At 47.5% G+C, this 19,931-nt stretch overlaps 1 protein-coding gene across 2 annotated transcripts; it reads left to right on the forward strand.

The window, feature by feature from the left end:
* Positions 1–612: 612 nt before the first annotated feature.
* Positions 613–19,305, forward strand: LOC110484556 (cryptochrome DASH). 2 transcript variants are annotated; one of them, XM_031504158.3, is made up of 14 exons: positions 613–731; positions 842–1,014; positions 2,056–2,149; positions 2,430–2,560; positions 3,562–3,710; positions 4,658–4,746; positions 6,753–6,826; positions 8,440–8,529; positions 10,526–10,605; positions 11,916–11,975; positions 13,011–13,168; positions 15,980–16,099; positions 17,029–17,205; positions 18,389–19,305. In XM_031504158.3, exons 1-14 carry the CDS (start codon positions 666–668, stop codon positions 18,482–18,484), a joined length of 1,557 nt encoding a protein of 518 aa, XP_031360018.1. In that variant the 5' UTR covers positions 613–665; the 3' UTR covers positions 18,485–19,305. The 2 variants fall into 2 exon arrangements, with proteins under 2 accessions (XP_031360018.1, XP_085419374.1); XM_085563248.1 differs by lacking the exon at positions 15,980–16,099 and having other exon boundaries at positions 18,389–18,791.
* Positions 19,306–19,931: the final 626 nt, after the last annotated feature.

Genomic DNA, 19,931 nt, shown 5'->3' on the forward strand with positions numbered 1-19,931 from the left:
TTGAGCAGGCAGTTCCTGTGCTTGGTTTCCTCTTACAAGAGTAGCTGAATGAAAAACTAAAAGAATCCTGAGGGACAATTCAGTGAGTAAGGGATGTGTGACCACTGGTGCCCAATGTCAGCTGATGGAAGCAATAGGATGAGGCCAAGCCTTTTCATTTCAGCCACTTTTGTCAGCGCTGAGAACCAAGTACATTAAATATTGCTCATCCACAGTTTGCCTTCTGTCGGCCGGCAGGTGACAAGCTCTCTGCAAAGCTGGTTCCTGCGCTAGTGGCCATCACATCGCAGCGGTGGCATTTAAAGCATCAGCACTGTCCAAGCATGTCACCGACCTCAGCACAGGGTCGCTGTCACCTCAGCAGCGCGGAGCGAGGCGATTCGCTGGCGCTGTGAAAGATAAAGAGATCTTAAAAGAGAAAGAGGTTAAAAAACCACGCAGCAGTAAGAGGCAGGGGGACCAGGGGGACCGCGGAGCGAGGGAAGCGAACTCCCCGCGGTCCCTCCCGGGATGCGGGACGGGCGCGCCCGAACCACGGGATGCGCTGGGGGCGGACGCGGGGATCCGGGGCAGGACGGCTCCTCCCCGGCGGGGCGGGATGAGAGGCCGGGCAGAGGGGCACGGAGCCGGCCCGGGCGAGCTGGGAGAGGCCACAGCGAGTGAGAATGTCGGGGACAGCGGGCACGGCCATCTGCCTGCTGCGCTGCGACCTGCGCGCCCACGACAACCAGGTAGGGACCGCCGCGGGTTGTGCAGGGACAGCCCTGCTGGTGGGCAGGATGGGGAGGGATTCTCCTGCATCCCGCCCCGGCAGCTCTCACGGCCCGCTCCGTGTTTCCAGGTGCTCCACTGGGCTCAGCACAACGCAGATTTCGTGATTCCCCTCTACTGCTTCGACCCGCGGCACTACCTGGGCACCCACTGCTACCGCCTGCCGAAGACGGGGCCCCACAGGCTCAGGTTTTTGCTGGAAAGTGTGAAGGATCTGAGGGAAACGCTCAAGAAAAAAGGAAGGTAGTTGAGGAAGCACCATGTAAACACCACATACATTCCTATTTTCCTAATCCCTTTCAGCACATACCCGTGTCGGGTGCTCTGGGCTCCGGTGGTGGCTGATTTCAGAGAGCCACAGCGGGGTCCCGTGGGTAGCCCCTGCTGTGGTCACCTGCAGGGGGACAAAGAGCCATCCAGGCTCTGTGCCGTGGATTTTGCTGTCTCAGGTAACTCAGATGAGTGTCAGCCTTGAGTGCTTTGCCCAGAGTGCTGACAGTGGGAAACGTGAACGGCAGAATTTTGAGATGTGGGCAATTACAGTAGCCACTGTGGCCAGGAGCCTTCCTGGAGAGCTTTCCCTGGGAACTGGCTGGAGACAGACCAACAAGGAGCCTGGCTTCTGAGACTGGAGAGTAACATTTCCTTATGCCCTGTCCCACTAAACCAGGCTCTGAACTCAGATATCCTTGTTTACGATGCTTTTAGAAACATCATTGGGGTAGACCATGGCCTGAAGAATCTACTACCAGATAATATCTGACTTTGCAGAGCAAAAGAGCATGGAGTCATAGAATAGATTGGCTTGGAAGGGAACTTTAAGGGCCATCTAGTCCAGTCCCCCTGCAATGAGTAGGGGACATCTTCAACCAGATCAGGTTCAGAGGCCTGTTCAGTCTGACTTTGAATATTTCCAGGGATGGGACGACCTCTCTGAGAAACGTGGACAAGGTGGATCAGCCAGCTCTTGAATCTCTTTAGTGTGTGAGGATGAACAGATTCACTTTTAGGTAACAGCCTGGCGTTGTGCCCAGGCATCCTTTCTAAGGCATCCAGAGTGGCAGAAATGTGTTTGACACAAACTAAGCCCCAGAGGCTTACAAACTCTGTTCAGGGGCTCCTAAAAAATGCAGGCTGGTCAAATCCTGTCTGCCTGCCTCCACACACTGTTTGTGCTCCATAGAAAACTAGGACACGAGTGCCTGCCTGGGCTGGGATGATGGCCTCTTGTGCACATAAATAACAATAAAAAAACCTGTTTCAGGCTAATATTTTGTATTTTAGTACTCTGGTTGTGAGGAAGGGGAAGCCAGAAGATGTGGTCTGTGATCTGATTACTCAGCTGGGCTCTGTCACTGCTGTGGTTTTCCATGAAGAGGTAAGGGAAATACTCGAGTGACACAGTTAAAAAGTAAAATCATGCTGTGAAGGTTTCTTCCACGACCAAGTGGTGATGCAGATCCTGTGTGTTCAGAGCCTTTCTTGGCTGTGGTGTTGTTAACCTTGGGGGAACTGGGTAGTTCCTGGGATGGGGACTCCCTGAGTGGGAGGAAGGCAATGTGGAGAATCATGAGGAGGGCAAAACCAGGGACCAGGGTTTTTGTGCATGTGGGAGCTGCATTTGTGCAGCCCTGGCCTCACTTTTGTGTTCTCCTTAGGCCACGCAGGAGGAGCTGGATGTGGAGAAGGGGCTGTGCCAGGTGTGCAGGCAGCACGGGGTGAAGATTCAGACATTTTGGGGCTCCACGCTCTATCATCGGGATGATCTTCCCTTCAGGCCTATTGACAGGTGGGCTGCTCCGTGGTGTCACCCCTCCACTGTGCCATGTGTTTCTCACTCAGGAGGGCTCCCAGTGCCCTGGTCCCACAGGGAAAGGAGCTATTATTTAATCTGTTTGTGCTTTTATGGAGCAGTGCCATCATGCTCAGGCACACGAAGGGGAAGCGGCACATTCAGCCCTCTGCATTAGTAGGATTTATGCTTCTCTGTGTATAAAGCCAAGGTGTGTATTTGACCATTCATTAAAGAACTGGAAAAGACCTCTAAGATCATAAAATCAAGCCATTAACTAATCCAACCCCACTAGTAAACCACATCCTTTAATGCCACATCTGCACATCTATTACATCCACCAGGGACAGTGACTCCGCCCCTTCCCTGGACAGCTGGACAGCTTGTTCCAGCCTGACCATCCTTTCTCTGAAGAAGATATTCTTGATATCATATCCAATCTAAACTTCACCTGAAGCAACTTTATAGAACCACTAAATGGTTTGGGTTGGAGGGGATTTGAGATTATTTATTTCCAGCCCCTCTTTGGTGTGTGTACTCTGCACTGCTCCCTCAGCAGTCACCTGAAGTGTGGTTGATGGAGTTGAGTGATTCATGGTGTTCTGTAGAAAATGTGTATAATAAGGGCAGACAAGTCAGGCCATGAAAATGCCTGTTTTTCTCCTTTGACTGAAAAGGCACCTGGAGGATGTAGATTTTTACACTGACATCAGCTGTGCTAATCAGAAATTAGGTGAGATAAACCTGGCTCTCATGGATTTCCCCACCAGGGCACACCTCAAATTGAAAAGGCACAATTTGCATCAGAAGTAAAAAGAAATTGGGCAAAGGGCTGAGCTTCTGGTGGCTGTTATCCCCGGGGGCATCTGCCCCTGTTGTGCCTGGCAGTGTTCAAACAGGGTGAGAGGACAGCCTGGAATGCTAATCCTGCTCCTGAGGAAGGGGTGAGTGGTGTGTGGAGGGCTGGGGCAGTGACCTGGCTGCTCCCCTCTGTGCAGGTTACCTGATGTCTACACCCACTTCAGAAAAGGGCTCGAATCCGGGGCCAAGGTCCGGCCCACCCTGCGGATGGCAGCTCAGCTAAAGCCCCTGGCTCCAGGGCTGGAAGAAGGGAGCATCCCTACAATGGAGGATTTTGGGCAGAAGGGTAAGGAAACTTAATTTGGAAGTTGCTCTACTGAAATCCTGCTTAGATTCTGTTCTTCAAAATATCCTACTTAGGTCTGTTTGGAAAAAATGTGGTTTACAAAGTAAATAATTTCCCGCTGCTCCAGATTCACAGATGTTCAGCCAGGCTGATTCAGGCACCTGTACTGGTTGCACTTGAGCTCTGATGGTTAATACAAACCAAACATCTTGCAGGGCTTATTATATTGTCACAGAAAAAAATATTGTTCTGTAAAAATGCAGAGGCAACTAGTGCTTGAGAGATACATAAAATGTCCCTAAGGATGACTGGATTATCATGGCTCTTTCAGTCTGGGAGGTGCTGTAGAAGCATCTGTCTTTAGTTGCAGGAATAGGCAGATATTTGCCTTCAAATTAAAGAGAGTAGATTTAGATTAGATGTGAGAAAGAAATTCTTCCCTGTGAGGCTGGTGAGGCCCTGGCACAAGCTGCCCAGAAAAATTGTGGATGTGGTATCCCTGGAAGTGTTCAAGTCCAGGCTGAACAGGGCTTGGAGCAACTTGGGATAGAGGAAGGTGTCCCTGCCCATGGCAGGAGGTTGGATCTGGATGATCTTTAATGTCCCTTCCAACCCAAACCATTCTGTGATTCTATGATACATCTCTTGCTGAGAGTCAAAACACAGAAGCAGTGGTTATCCTTCAAGCTGTCATTAAGCCTCAGTTCACTCACCCTGCAAATGCAGGTAAAATCCTTGTATGGGAATTTCCTACCCTGCACCCAGGTAGGAAACATCCTTAGTGATTTTTAATATGTTTCAAATGACCCTTATTTTAAAGGAAGACCACATAATCTTTTATGCCCCCAGAGCAGACATCCCCACTGCTGAGCATGCCTAGATTTTAAGCTCCCTGCCTTTGAGGTGCTTTCCCAGGGGTAACAAGGTGTTGGTGTTTTCTGTGGCAGATCCCGTGGCTGACCCCAGAACTGCCTTCCCGTGCAGTGGAGGAGAGACCCAGGCTTTAATGAGGCTGCAATATTATTTTTGGGACACGGTAACTCGTACATTTCCTCGCCTACATCCTCTCCCTTGTACACATGGCCGTGCAAGTGGGTGAGGCTGGAATTTCACTTCCTAATAATATTTCCTTAGCTCCCATATAAAATTTCACAAATGAGGGAATTAGCATTATTTCAGTTTTTCAGAGAGACAAACTAGACCAAAAAGAAGTCCTCTGGGTCTGGGAAATGTAAGCCAAATACTTAGGAACCTAGTTTACTGGCCATCTCTCTGAAGTATTTTTTTCCATTAACTTCTGGGACTTGGGACAAAACTTTTTAGCTGCTTTACCTTGATTTGCTCCTTCTATGCTCATGTCCCACATCATCAGCAATGTAGCTCCTCTGTTTTGGAGGAGTGAAAAGTGGCCTAAAGGGCTGGAATTGCTACTGGGGTGAGGAGCAACCAACCCAAGTTCTGCCTGCAGTTATAAATAGTAGGAGGTTTCTGTAGTCTGGTTTAGAATCTTGCAGCCAATAATGACAGCAACTATTTGTTTCCTTGCTTTGGTGGAGTGAAGCTCCCGCTGACTGCATTTTGTCACACAGTTTTTGAACTTTTTTATGGTCTAGTTTGAGGAACTGTCTTCAATTTGCCATGTCTGAATTCAAGGGTACATGTGCTGATTTCCAGCAGCATCAGACCCCAAGCAGTTTTCTGGGTAAGGAAGGAGCACCTCTCCAGCTGAGATGGGTTAAAAGTGTGATGTTCCCAGTGCCTCACTGGGGCAGCCCCCAGGGCATCCTTTCAGCTGTATTTCCCAACTTCCTGCATTGCTTTGCTTTTGGGTAGCGTTGTCCTGGTTTAACCCCATAAGGCAGCTCAGCCCTACAGCAGCTGCTCCCTCAGTTCCTGCCAGTGAGATGGAGGAGAGATTCAGAAGGATTAAAGTGAGAAAAGTCACGTGTTGAGTTAAAGACCATTTAATGGGGAAAGCAAAAGCTGTTTGCCCAGGCAAAGCAAGGTAAGGATTCACTTAATTCTTCCCACCAGTGGGTAGGTGTTCAGCCATCCCCAGGAAAGCAGGGCTCCATCACAGTTACTTGGGAATACAAATGGCATCACTCCAAACATCCTGACTTCCAGCTTTATATGCTGAGCATGACATCATGTGGTCTAGAATACCGTTGGGGTCAGCTGTCCCAGCTGTGTCCTCTTCCAAATCCTCGTGTACCCCCAGCCTACTCAGGGTGGGGTGGTGAGAGAAGCAGAAAAGGCCTTGAGGCTGTTTGAGCTCTGCTCAGCAGTAAGGAAAACACTGGTGTGCTCTCTGCACTGTTTTCAGCACAAATCCAAAACAACCCCAGATTAGCTGCAGTGAAGAAAATTAACTCCATCCCAACCAAAATGAGTACAAGTGTGTGTAGCTTTTGATCTTGGTGAAGCATTAATATAACCAGAGCTGGAAAACCTGTTCCTTCTTTTATTGTCATGCAAATACTGTCTTTCCCAGTGACCTACAACAACCCTTTAGCAATTGTAACCTGTGCAGTGAAGGTGATCAAGGAGAGACTTGTCTTCCCTATGACATTTGCATTGTCCATGGAATGCTCAGAATATGGAAGATCTGCCTGCTGCTGTAAATGTGTGGGGCACAGAAGCAACGGTGGTCAGAGTTCCTGCAGCTGAGCATTGGGGGCTGTCACACTGATTCTATAACCCCCATGCAACCAGTTCCACTGGTGCTTTTCAGTGGGTTTTTGATCCAGGATCAGATGGGAACGGGCAGGGAGCAGCACGGCCAGGTGCACAGTGCTTGTAGAGAGAAAGGAGCTGTAGGCTGAAGCAGGGAGCACAGCTTGTGACACACCCCAGAGCTATAATGAAACTGCTGGCCTGATTCATGCCTGTGTGCTGGAGGCAGGAATTGGGCAGCTGTGCAATCCTTGCAGGCAGCCATGAGAGGGAACCCAGCCCTGCCAGGTTGCTCTGGCTCCAGAAGGAAAGAACATTTAGCAGGTTGCTTGTAAAGTATTGAAACTTTTTCTTTTGCTCTCACAGAATCTGGTTGCTTCTTACAAGGAGACTCGGAATGGGCTGGTGGGAATGGATTACTCAACGAAATTCGCACCATGGTAAAGATTTTTGTTGAGACTTGAAAATCCTTTTCTGCTTCCATCCCAAAGAGGTGTTACCTGTCTGCTGAGTGCTGGTGGGCATGGGTAGGGGTCTAGGTGTGCTTCCTTTGGCCCTTTTTATTGTGGTAGAGCAGCTCTGAGGCTGAACTTCCCTGGAACTGCTGCAGTGAGGCAGAACTGTGCCAAGTGTTGACAGGGAGCAGGAGGGACTCACCATTTGCCTTTGGCTTCGTGCTGCTTTGTGTGGGAAGGGAAAGGCAGGGAAGCAACACAGCTTCAGTGTGTTGGTAGGGCTGTAGCAGAACTCAGCCTAATCCTGGTTTCCTGCATAGTCTGGGGCAGGTCACCCCACCTCACTGCCATTCTGCGGGGTGAAGAGACACTTCTGATTATTCCTGTTGGGAAAGATCTTTTGTCCAGCTAAATATTTTGGTTTTTAATTAGGGGCTTTAGTTCCTGGTGCTGGAAGAGGCAGAGTTAATTCCAGACTGGAACTGAAGCAGCAGCAGAACCCAGTTCAGCCTAAGCTGAGAGCATCTGGATTCTCCCAACAGAATTGCAATGAGAACCAAATTTCTGAGGCTGTTGCAGGTCAGGATTTGTTTCCAGCGAGCTTTGTGCTGTGATGGTTGCAGTGGGTTGGCTCCATCTGGTGGCACTTTGGGATCCCAGGACTGCTGGCTCTGTGGAAGTTTGTTATTTGTGGCCTCCACTTGAGTTTTTCCAAGCTGACCATTTGCTCAGAGCAAGCAGTCCTGATCTATCTGCCCCAAAATGTTCCCCTGTCACATAATCAAAATCAGAGCAGTTCATGTTGCAGCCAGTCATTCCCATCTCATACTGGCCTTTAGAGCTCATCAGGAATTAAGGAAAAACTCTTCAAAGTAGTTCTTTCTGTTTTCCACAATTCATTAAAACATCCAGTGTTTCCACAAGCTGTAGTGGAATTGTAAAATGCATTTCTAGGGAAAGCAAAGTAAAAGTTGTTCTTTATTACTCTGTATGATAGGGTTGGAGTCTGCAAGTTCTTTCCTGTCTTGCAACAGCACTGATTTGGAAAAAATGGAAGGAGCCCAGTGGGTTGAAATGCCAGAGCATGGTTTGATTCCCTAGTTTTCCTGCCAGGGCTCAGATTTTCAGCAGTCACTTGCCTCTGTGGTTGCTCAAAGGAGCCACTGAGGCTCTGCAGGAAAAGGAGCCCTGGGCATAGGATAAGGAGGTTTGTGGTAAAAGGACAGGTAGGACATGTGATGCAGAGGTTGACATTTGAGATTCTTTTCTGGGTGTGTCATTTGCTTTGTTAAATCATTTAGACAAAACTTGTTCAACTTGAGTAAAATGATTTGTCTCTATAGCTTGGAGACTCCTGTAACAATCATACCCCAGGAGGGAGGGGATCTTGATTCTTGGAAGAGAATTTTCACTCTTGAAGAGTTGCAGAGAAGTTACAACCCGACTAAAGCCATTTAGGAAGTCAGGGTGAGAACTGGAAGCCAACTAAAATTTTTATACAACAACTCTAGCCACAAAACTGCCCTTCTCCTCCCCCTGAGCTGACATGAAGCTGTCAGTCCTGCGTGGCATTCAGGACATTATTGCTCTGCTTTCAGGCTGGCACTGGGCTGCATCTCACCTCGATACATCTATGAGCAGATCCAGAAGTATGAGAGGGAGAGAACAGCAAATGAGAGCACATACTGGTATGTCTTTGCACCATCAGCATGGCTTATTTCCTCTGAAAAGGAACCTGGCATTTCATGCACAGGAGAGTGATTTGTTAACTCTCTTTGTAATTAATGTTTGTTTTTCCTGTGCCTGCCTGCTGTTCCTCTGGCTTGCACTGTAGTTCTCTTTCAGCACAGATTTATTAGTCTGTCTTTGACACCCAGGGGCTTTAGGCACTTTGTAAGTAAAGATTATCAATGCCAGTTGTCATTATAATTGCTGGGAAAGTGTGGCTCATGATTTTTGAAAACAATCTCAGCAAATCAGCACCATCCATCTCTGTGTTCTTATGGGCTTAATGAGAAGGAGGAATAGTTTACAAATAAAAGCCAAAGGGTTTCTCAGACTGAGGATATGAGCCCAGAAGTCTCAGTGACTGTGTGACTCGTGCAAATCTCATTGTGTTTGAGGGTCCCATGGCCACAAGTCCAGCAAGTGGCTCTGTGTTTGCTCAGCTGCCTGGCCATGCCCACTATGTCAGAGCAGAGGGGAAGAGGGCACTGGGAATTGGGTTTAATGCATCCATCAGTTTATCCATCCCTGGGCTGGCCTTGAACTTGTTCAGCTCTGCCCAGACACTGTCAATCAGAACCTGGAGTTCTGATAGAGAAACAGGTTCATGTTAGAGCCTGGCCTAACACTAGACCTGGATGGGAAAAATCCCAAACCGTAACGTCTGTCCAAATGCTAGAACTAAATATTCATTTTGGTTTGTTACATTTGCAACATGTCAAACAGCACAGTGGTTGGTGAGGAACAGGCAGAACATTGCCAACCATTCTGGCCAAAATGCTCAGTTTCATTAAAATTCAAAAGACAGATAAAATATCAACACCCATGAAGTGTATGTTTGGAGTTTTTTTTACTTCAAAGACAGTTAAGAGAGGAAAGATTTCAAGAAATGAACATATCCTGTTTTCCATCTAACAGTCAGACAGCCTGCTGGCAGCTGGCATGCCATGGTGATTTTAGCATTTTAAAGTGTTCAGTAATTATAAAAGATAAGCTGTCAAGCTCTTGTACAATGAAGTACAGGTCATGGTGGCTGCACATGAGAGACTCATTGAACCTCAGTGTTATGACACTACTTTTTAGGATGTGGACAGTGTCCTGTTCAGGTTGGACATTAGGAGGAATTTCTTCACTGGAGGGGTGATTAGACATGGGAGTGGATTTCCCAGGGACATGGTGGAGTCACTGTCCTTGAAGGTATTTAAAGAAAGGTGCCATGGTCTGGTTGACACCGTGGTGTTTGGTCATAGATGGGCCTGGATGGTCTCAGAAGTCTTTTCTAACCAATCTGATTCCCTAATTCTGTGATTTTGTTCCATAACCAGATTATCTAGAAGGATCTTGTCAGCCTAAAAATCAGCTGAGTAGAGTGCTTCACATATGGCATAGAGTTGAAGCAGGTCTCTGAGGCTGATGTGCCATAATTTTAGAAGAAACTCTTTTTATATATGTTTTTAATATAAAACTGTCCTTTTTTTTTTTTTTTGGTGGGCCTAGCACCTGATCTAATGGGTTGGAGCACTGTAAATCAGTTTTGAAAGGTGTCTTAGAGTCCCTTGCAAAGGTTATTGCTTAAATCAACACAAATAAATCAACAGAAAGCTCTCAGGAATGTGCTGATGTGCTCGCTCCTGCCAAAGTGTGAAGCTCAGTCAGGGCCTTGCCCTGCTCTGTGGAGAATTACATCCCAGCAGGGATGGAGGAGGAACATGTTTCCTGAAACTCTGCTCCTGCATGTGAGCTAAGGAAAGCTTCCCAGGTGATTGATGCAGAGTTTGCTTTTCCTGTAAGACAGGTAAGCAGGCCTGGGGAAAGAACTGCTGTCATGGGGAAGGTGCCTGAAATGGCTGGTTGTGAATAAACTTCACAGTGGTAATGGTGGGTTGTAGGGAAGCAAAATCCTTGTTCAGTAATCATAAGTGAGCCACAGTGGAATGCTGAGATGCCTTTGTGTTTCAGGGTCCTGTTTGAACTGCTGTGGAGGGATTATTTTCGGTTTGTGGCCCTGAAGTATGGCAGAAGGATTTTCTCATTAAGAGGTGTGTATGGATCACCACATTTAGAGGGGAAAGGGACTCTCTTACAACAGGGAAAGTAAGAGAAGAGGCTGTTGGCATTAAGTTGTATTAAGTTATACAAATGGTGCTTGTGTCACCACCCTGGGATGCTGCTGGGAACTCTGATAGAACAGAAGTGCCTCAGCACCACGGTGCTGGACAGTGATCCCCAAGTCTGATTAGATACAGGGAGTATTATTGACACACATATATATATGTGTCAATATATAATATATAATATATATAGTATATATTGACACATTTCTGTGGGAAACAGCAGCACAAGAAGAGTGGAGGTCGTGTTCCCAGAGACATTCCACCTTTCAGCAGAATCCAGGCTTCAAGCTTGCCTGAGTTCTCCAGAGAACCTGGGACAGAGCAGGAACTGACCCAGCAGGGTGAATCCCAAGAAACCAGATACTGCACTATGTAGGAATAGAGAAAAATTTGGCTCCAGCCCCAGTGACAGGAATGTGCCTGTGAAATGGGGGTCTGAGCACTCAGTGCAACAACAAATACCCAGTCCATGTGTCAGGAGGCCCTGCAGGTGATGCCTGTGCTGGGTGAGCTGCTCTGCAGGCGAAGCAGCACTGGCTTAGATGCTCCAGGACAGCCTACCTGGCATCCAGCTGTGGCTGCAGAGGGACACGTCTCCTTCAGGCCCTGTGTCACATCTGCCAGGCCTGTGTGGCTGCTCTGATGGCACTGGATGCCAGTGGTGGGCCTGATCTTGAATGTTTGCAGCTAGAGCTGAGTTGTCCCTGCTGCCTCTGCTCCATTGCACAGAAGGCTGTAATTGCCAATGGATCCTGCAAACATTAAATCATCCCCCTCATCTGTTTCTATCCCATTTGCAGGGGCAAAGTGTTGCCCAGGGCTTCTGCCAGGTAATTCTGGGTGTAGTACCTGCTACAGAAACACATTTCACATAAACTTTGTACTGGAGTAAACTGAAAAAGAAAATACCAGCGTGGGCCTCTGTCTACTTGTGAGGTCTGAGTCATTTTTAATTAAAAAAGGAAAAAAAATAAGAGAAAACATCAGCAAAACAAATAGACAAAATCCATTAGGGCTTGAGCACCCTCTGTGTGCAAAAGACACCCTTTTGCAACAGTTGAGGGGAGGAATGGATCATCTCTAAACCTGTGCATAAGGTTTGTTTGTAATGGCCCTGAGAGGCCAAGTTTCACCCTTACTCCTTGTGTCAACCAAGCTCCCCTGGCTGTGTTGTGGTTTGAGTAAATGCCTCTGTCAGTATTTCTTCATCAGCAGGTCATTATTTTCCTCCACAGGGCTTCAAAGTAAAGACATCCCCTGGAAAAAGGACCTTCAGCTCTTCAGCTGTTGGAAAGGTCAGTAGGAGCTGCAGGTTTGGCTGGCTGTGTTTTGTTCCCCACGTGCCCGCTGGGGCTCACATGTGCCCAACACTGACTCAGTCTCTGGAGGGGAGCTGCCAGCATGGTGAGGGCTGGCATTTAAACTGGCATCAGCAGGGTAAGAGTGTGTGTGGCTGCCCTTCCCAGCCTGAGGCCATCCAGGAGCAGCCCACAGGGTTACCTGCTTTCTGAGGTGCACTGCAGGCAGATTTTCCTGCCCAGGAGGGAGGGTTTGTGACCTGCTGGTCCCTTGTGTTTAGTCACACAGAGGCTGACCAGCCCTTCTTATCAATATTAGATTTCCATGCCTGCTGTATTTGGTTCTGTTTGCTTTTGGTTACAAGGTTACAACAGATTTAGACTAAATCACATCTTTTGTAATCCCACAGCCTTTTCTTAAGCTGTTTTAACTTTGTTGTAACATGAATAGCAAGCATAATATCTCAAAACTTGGAGGGACTAACAGATTAAAGTATTATAATCAGTGTAATACACACCCCTGTATGTTTTTTTTTTTTGTGTGTGTGTGTGTGTTAATGCCACGTGTACCCATTTGCACACAGGATAAAACAAATCATCCAGGCACAGTAAATCTTTTCCTTAACAATAGACAAACGCTACTTTTCAGGTACTAACCATGGGGGGATTTGTCCAGTACATCCCTCTGTTAGTCACCTGTCAAGAATCTTTCTGTTCCTGGCCCATCTCACTGTAGTCTGCATATTTATTTTACTCTGCAAAATTCCCTGCAACCCACCTGATTGTTTTTCCAGTCTGAGATTTTTCTGTACTTTTTTTTTTTTAATATATTTACTTCTTGCCAAAACTTCTCCCCAGCTTAATTTCCAGTGGATCTTAGTGGCTGCACTCCAGCTAAACCACACCAAAATCTCTCCCTGCTGCTGTGCACTGGCACTGCCTGGGAAATGGCTGTGAATACATGACCACAGGCTGGTTTTATGAGTGCCCAAAAGCATCCTGATACTCCAGTGTTGTGTTTTGTCTCTGCAGAGGGCAAAACTGGGGTTCCTTTTGTGGATGCCAACATGAGGGAGCTGAGTGCCACGGGCTTCATGTCGAACAGAGGGCGGCAGAACGTCGCCAGCTTCCTCACCAAGGACCTGGGGCTGGACTGGAGGATGGGGGCAGAATGGTTTGAATACCTGCTGGTAAGACTGGGCCCTTTGTGTGCCTGAAGTTTGATGACAGGCAGGAGGACAGCCCTTTATAAGAAAGGGTACAGGTGATGATCAGTAATTTTCAGGTTGCTGCAAGACTGTGTAGATACTTTTTGCAGTGTGTGAGCTTCTCAAAGTTCACACAAGTAAAAGGAATTTTGCCACAGTGGAGCTGCCACCAACAAAGATGCAGCTAGGAAGTTTGCAGGAAACTTAGATCCTCTGTGCAGGGTTTTAGCCAGAGATCTGTTGCACTTGACAAAACTTTGAAACATGAATTATGCTGCCAATGCTCTGATTTGCTTACCCCAGAGGTTGGGGAGGAGGGCAGCCCAGAAACAGAATATAAAAAGAAGTGTGTGCTGGCACAGTGTCTGTGCATTGATGGCTGTGGACTGGGAAGCCAGCTAGTCAAGCACAGGCAAGTAGGGACAATGGCTGGATCAGCTTCCACAGAGCTCCACCCTGGCTGGAGGCATCCTTCTTCATTCGGGGCTGCTACAGGCCTCCCTGCCAACTGGAGCACCAATTCCTCTCTCATATATCAATCAGCAGCTGTGTGAGCTCTGTTAAATAGGTGCGTCACATTTCTGACCTCAGTCCCCATGGATTCTCATGGTACTGACTAAAAAAAGCCAAATACTCACATCAACCTCACATTAAAGGTCTTATCTGTGGGATACAGGAGTCTACTGACAATCAGAAAACTTTCCACTCACTTGGAATGCTGGATGGGCAGAGAAGGTCAGTTGCCTTGCCAATATCTGCAATTAAAAGAGACTTTTTTTTTAATGTAATTTTTTTTAACTTCTTTGGAGCTGGGCTCTGATATGGCTTTGGCTGCAGGAAGAAAATCTGGGTGCTCTCCCATGCCAGTGCTGGGAGCAGCAGTGGGCTTGGACAACAACACAGTGCAGGACATCAGGATACCTCAGAAAGGGGTTTGGGGAGCTCCATAAAGTGATGCTTTTACAAATAAGAGCAAGAGCCTGCCACAAGTGTGTCCTGTTCCACAAGTGAGGAAGACCTGGAAAGTCTCACACTAGAAAGATGCTGCCTGTGTTATCTACATTTATTCCTAAGGAATATGAATACCAGCCTTGCTGGAAGCAGAACTTAGCACTGTCCCTTTCACCTCGGGAAGACCCAGATGCTGATGGCCACTGTAGGTTGGTGTGGCACAGGCTGATCCTTGTGCCCTGTGGTCCCATCTTGTGTCACACAGCTCTGCAGAACACAGGAGACATCAGCTTGGTGGGGAAGACGTGGCTGTAGAAGTGTAGAGGCCAGTACAGAACTGAAACTGATCTCACTTGCCTCTAAAAAAAGGAAAGCAATGCCCATTTCATCTCCAGTACTGCCAGCAAAGGCCCACCAAGTGTTTGTGTGTGCCATCCACACCAGACAGGCAGGGAAACTGAGGCACAAGCTCTCTGCAACCCGCTGGAGCCAGGGGAAAGTCCAGCGACCACTGGTGTCCTGAACTGAGAATATCTCAGCTGTGACTTCACTGATTTCATTCCCAGGGTCAGGCCCCAGGGAAAGGCAGAGAAACAAACAGAAGAGAATGCCAGGAAGGGGCAAGGCTGGGGGGGAAATGAGCCTGCCTCCTCCAGGCCCCCTTGGATTTGCCCTCACCTCCCACACGTGCTTTCCTGCATGTTAATCACACAGTCAGGCCTCCAGTGGCATCTTTCTTCCCTCCTTATCTCACCAGCTGGAGGAAGTGAGCTGGGAAGGGGAAGCCTGGTGCACAGGGAGCAGAGCTGGCTGCTGCTCACCCGACCCCAGCACTCACTGGCTCTGCAGAGAAAGGGCAGCCTGACAGAGCCCATTCCTTGAGTCTTCTGCCATCCTGGAGCATTGAGCTCCTCACTGCCAGGAGTGGCTGAGATCTTGGAAACATCCCTTTGTGGACTGGTTGCTGCTGTGGCTGCAGTAAAAGAAGAGAACAGCACTGAACCAGCTCTTTCTGCCACAGCTGCTGCTTTTGCAGCACAGACATCCCTAGGAATGCTCCCTGATCACAAACCCTCCTTGCTATCACTTCCACTTCCCTCCTGAGCAGGGTTTGAATTGTCCTACAACTGGAAAACTTCTGGTGTTGGATTTAGGCCACCTTGCCCAGCTGAAGAGCACTCAGATGGGATCATGTTCTGCTCTCAGTTGTGCTTGTTCCAAAAGCCCTGCTCCATTGTATATAAGCATCCTTGAGAGCTTTTTGTTTGTTTAGAGAAGGAATAACTTGACAATGGGAAAAAACTGCAGTGTTTGTATTGTTTGCATCCTCATATACACGGTGTGGTTTTTCTGCACAGTCTGAGTTAGACTTCTCTCCAAACTGCCTAGTAGGATCTGCAGAGATGATTTTGCCAGTGTGTGGTGTCTGGGTAACTGGTCAGAAAGAATTTTCTCTCATATTTGAATACTTTATTTTGGGATATGATCATTCAAATGCTCATTTAGCAGACTTGTGAAGTCTGCTAAATGATGGCAGAAAGAGAAGGATTTTCCTTTAAAAGGAAGGAAACTGAGAAGGGCTTTGGTTGGACTTTTACCTGTTTTCTGACATAAAGATCATGAACTGAAGTAGTCTGGGAAGCTGATGCCAGACTAAAAAGCAGCCATGCAGGTCCTTTTCTGAGCTAGATGCCTGTACCAACATGGGGGAGCTCTGACCACCCCAGTCTGGCTGGAGTGAATCCCATTCAAGGAAATTTCCCTCTGAGCTAAAGAATGGATGAGAAGATTGACCAAGGGCCAGCCCAGCTCTTCTGACAGTTTTCTCCCTCTGTTCTCAAGGTGGATTATGATGTTTGTAGCAATTATGGCAACTGGTTGTACAGTGCTGGCATTGGCAACGACCCACGGGAGAACAGGAAGTTTAACATGATCAAACAAGGCCTGGATTATGATGGGAATGTAAGTCTTGTGTGGCTGTTTTACAGGGATGAGTGCATGAAGGACATGTGTTTTCAGGGAGCAGAGGAGATCAAAACCAGTTCTTGTGTTTCCTGGCCAGCAGTCGGGCAGGTTCCTTGGTGTGTACAGAACAATGTAATTTAACAACCTGCTGCTGTCCCCAGGGATGTCCCCACACACTCCCTGGTCAGTGTTTTGTCACCATTTCTTCCAAGTCACAGCCACATCCCATCAGAACGTCAGATGCTTCCCTGAGCACAGAGCAGCTTCTTGGAGAACTCAGGAGTTACCTGAGAGAGAGAACCATTCCTTGAGAGGTGCTGAAGAGTAGGTTAAACCTGTGACTCCTCTGACTCTCTGTGAAATGGTAGGAGCAGATAAATTGCCCTTTCCCTGTGCTTAGCCAGTACTGACATACCTGTTTCCATACTATTCCTTAGCTTCACGTCAGGCTGTGCTGTTGCCTTTTGGCACTGTAGCTGGCAGGATTTAACAAGAAATCAGAAATTAATCCTAGTAGAGGATGCAGCAGTAGAGTTAATAGGAGAGATTCAGGAACACAAGTGTGCAGATGAGTTAGCCATCCTTTTTTCCTTCAGTCATGGGAAACTTCTTGGGGGTGACTTCATTTCAGGATGTCCTAAACAGGACAGGTGAGCAGTGCTGAAAATGCACCTCTGCCTCCCTCCTGTGCCTGCAGTGTGAGCATGGGAGAAGAGCTCCAGCATCCAGCTCTCTCTTTAGGCACTAATTCTGGGTGGAGGATTTAGCAAGAGGGGCTAAGGCTTGTTAGAGGAAACTGATGCTGTACAGCACCAGCTTTTCTACCTGGAAATCTGGCTCTTCTCTTTCCCATTGAGAAAAAGCCTTGCTTGGAAGCACTTAGAGATTGTCACTGAATGGATCCTGTCCATTGGTTCTGTTTGCAGGGGGATTATGTCCGGCTGTGGGTGCCAGAACTGCAGGGCATAAAGGGAGCAGACATCCACACCCCCTGGGCACTGAGCAGTGCTGCTCTCTCCCAGGCAGGAGTAACTCTAGGTGAGACCTACCCACAGCCAGTGGTGACAGCCCCAGAGTGGAGCCGCCACATCCACCAGAGGCCTGTGAGTACTGGGAGGGCTGGGATGGGGGTGGGAGGGCTCCAGGGGCTGCTCTACCTCAGTCTCTGTGAGTTCTGCTCTTCTTTCCCAGGTGTAAAGGGAAAAAAAAAAGTTGTTTTAATGCAAGCTCACATTACATCACAACAGGGACTGTGCAGCCAGGATTATTTAGCTGTCTGTCCTACCCATAGTGGTGAAGGATGTAAATTTTTGCTGCTTCTCTGTCCCTTGTATAGTCAGGAAGGCTTAGCCACAGCATATCCTTCTGAGCATCCTTCCATGCCCTGGCAGCCCCACCAGAGGGATGGGGTTTCTCCAGGACCACCTCCCAATACAGGTGGACAGAAAAGAAACAACCCAGTGTCCTTTCTGTTCAAGAGGTGGAAGTAAAAGCAACCAACTTCCTGCTTGAGTGCATCCAAACTGGAGTCAGCAAGACCTGAAAATATGAGACTGCTCCTTGCACTTTGCTTTTTGAGTGTATCTTCCCTTTAAAATAAGGGCAGAATGAGTTCTTGATCATGCAACATGTCAAGGCTTTTATCTGCTGCCTGGGATGCTGTTCTTGGAGGAGATGGGTATGGAAGGAAATGGATGTAACCAAGGGTTGTGTATTATAAGAGTGTTCAGCATTTTGCCTTTCCCCCATTCATCTACCCTGCCTTCTCCTGAGTGAAGATACTTTGTGGAGGCTCAAATTTAGGTATTGCACCAAGACAGTGGAGAATGAAGCATGTCCCCATTTCAGGTTTTAATCCCAAGGTAGAGTGCCAAGTTTTTAGGCCAGATTCCTTTGCCATGAGTGGAAAGTTTTGTGGAAGCAAAGCCTTCTGCTTCACCTGTGTTGTTGGAGGGCCTGGATTAGTACCTGAGATGAGAGAAAGGACTGCACAGGAGCACATTAGTGAGACACTAGTTTGAGGCAGTGATGAGTCTTGAAGCCAAAAAGCTTCTCAATCAGGCAAAAGATCAATTTTGATCAACTTTCCCAGCTCACCTTACCAGAAACCCTGATTTCCTAAATCCCAGCCTACATCAGTGCCTGTCAGGCCTTCCTGCCTTTTTGAGTGAACTTGGGAGTCAGAAGTTTCATGTGCACATTCTCCTGGATGTCAGCACTGCTTTGTGACCAAACCCACTCTGCAGCATCAGTAAATATCTCACTGTTCCTTGTCATTTGCCACAGGGAGGAAGTCCCCATCCCAGGGGCAGGAGGGGACCAGCGCAGCGCAAGGACAGAGGGATAGATTTTTACTTCTCTCACAAGAAGGATGCTTGCTGAAGGCTGAAGGAGTGCTCAGCAGGAGGTTTTGCTGCTGATGGTGCCTGGATAACGGTTAACCACCTTGAACAAGCCAAAGATACACTTTGGGCATGGTAAAATAACAGGGGATCTGCCTGGCTGGTGTTCCCAGGGACAGTCGCTGGATGTGGGTGTTTGGAGGTTGTGTATTAGCACCTCTCCTTACTATCTGGAGCCAGTGGTTTATGTGGCAGGTGTTTTCAGTCAGAACTGAAACTTCTTATGCTTATTTTTTAAAGTTTCAAACCCACCAATCGTTGTGCAATTAAAAGTTTTGCTACTGGAATATTTTATCTTCCTCGCTTTTACAGAGCTCCACAGATAGAGACTGCAGAGGATGTTCTTTTACTGTGTATCTTGCAGTATTTTGGAGAAGCAGTGTGTTCCTCCTGAAAATTTCCTTGCAGTACCCTGTTGTTTTGGGTACCGTCCTGGAAGCTGAAAAATGTTCAGTTCATAGCCAAGAATTGTGTTTTGTACTCAGCATCAAAAGCAGTTCAAAATGGATCCCTTAAGTTTTAGGATTTTATTTTTATTCAGAATTTTGTACTTGCTGGACAAGTTTGGGAATTTGGAGATGGCCATATTTGTGCTGTCATGGAGTATTGTCATCTGAGGGGAGCCCAGATCTGAACACTTTGACCACCAAAGATGGGATGTAGTTCTGGATTTATTGCTACTAGAGACCCACTGAGCCTGCTCTGTAAAGAATAACTGCAATACTGTAAAGTATTTGAACACTCTGTGATTGGGTTGATGGGTTCAAGTCTGGATGAGAAATAAACAGACACTGAACACAAGAGCAAGTTGTTCTGCCAAAAGTAGAAAAAACAAGTGATTTTGAAGATAAGCCCTGTCAGGGCCACATGAACAATTCTACCATTTGTTGTATTAGGGACCTGGGCAGGAATGTAGCCATCAGGGGGTGATTTGTGAGGAACAGAATGAAACAGATTTAGTGACAGCACTGTTCTCTCTGGCATAAGTGTCTCCTGTCACACAGCAGATCCCTGTCCAGGCCACTCCAGAGGGCAGGGCACTACATTTGGACAAAGCCCAGCAGGAGAATCACAGAATCAGTTAGGTTGGAAAAGTCCTCTGAGATCATCGAGTCCAACCTGTCACCCAACATCACCATCTCAACTGAGTGCCACATCCAGTCTTTCTTTAAACAGCTCCAGGAATGGTGATTCCACCACCTCTCTGGGGAAGCCCATTCCAATGTAATCATCCTTTCTGTGAAAAAAAATTCTTCCTGATGTCCAACCTAGATGTTCCCAGCACAGTTTATGAGTTTGTCATCTTGCCCTATCATTTATTGCCTTGGACAAGAGACCAGACCACACCTGCCTACAACCTCCTGTCAGGAGGGAGTTTTAGAGAGAGATAATGTATCCCCTGGCTTCTTTTTCTCCAGATCAAACAC

The sequence above is a fragment of the Lonchura striata genome, chromosome 2, assembly GCF_050655825.1.
Source record: "Lonchura striata isolate lonStrDom1 chromosome 2, ASM5065582v1, whole genome shotgun sequence".
Lineage (NCBI taxonomy): Eukaryota > Metazoa > Chordata > Aves > Passeriformes > Estrildidae > Lonchura > Lonchura striata.

Excerpts from the sequence above, each read along its gene's own strand:
- LOC110484556 (XM_031504158.3), top strand. The coding sequence starts at position 666 with ATGTCGGGGACAGCGGGCACGGCCATCTGCCTGCTGCGCTGCGACCTG. Across the intron at positions 3,711-4,657 it reads GGAGGATTTTGGGCAGAAGG|ATCCCGTGGCTGACCCCAGA; the intron begins GTAAGGAAACTT and ends TTTCTGTGGCAG. Across the intron at positions 17,206-18,388 it reads GCCACATCCACCAGAGGCCT|GGAGGAAGTCCCCATCCCAG; the intron begins GTGAGTACTGGG and ends CATTTGCCACAG.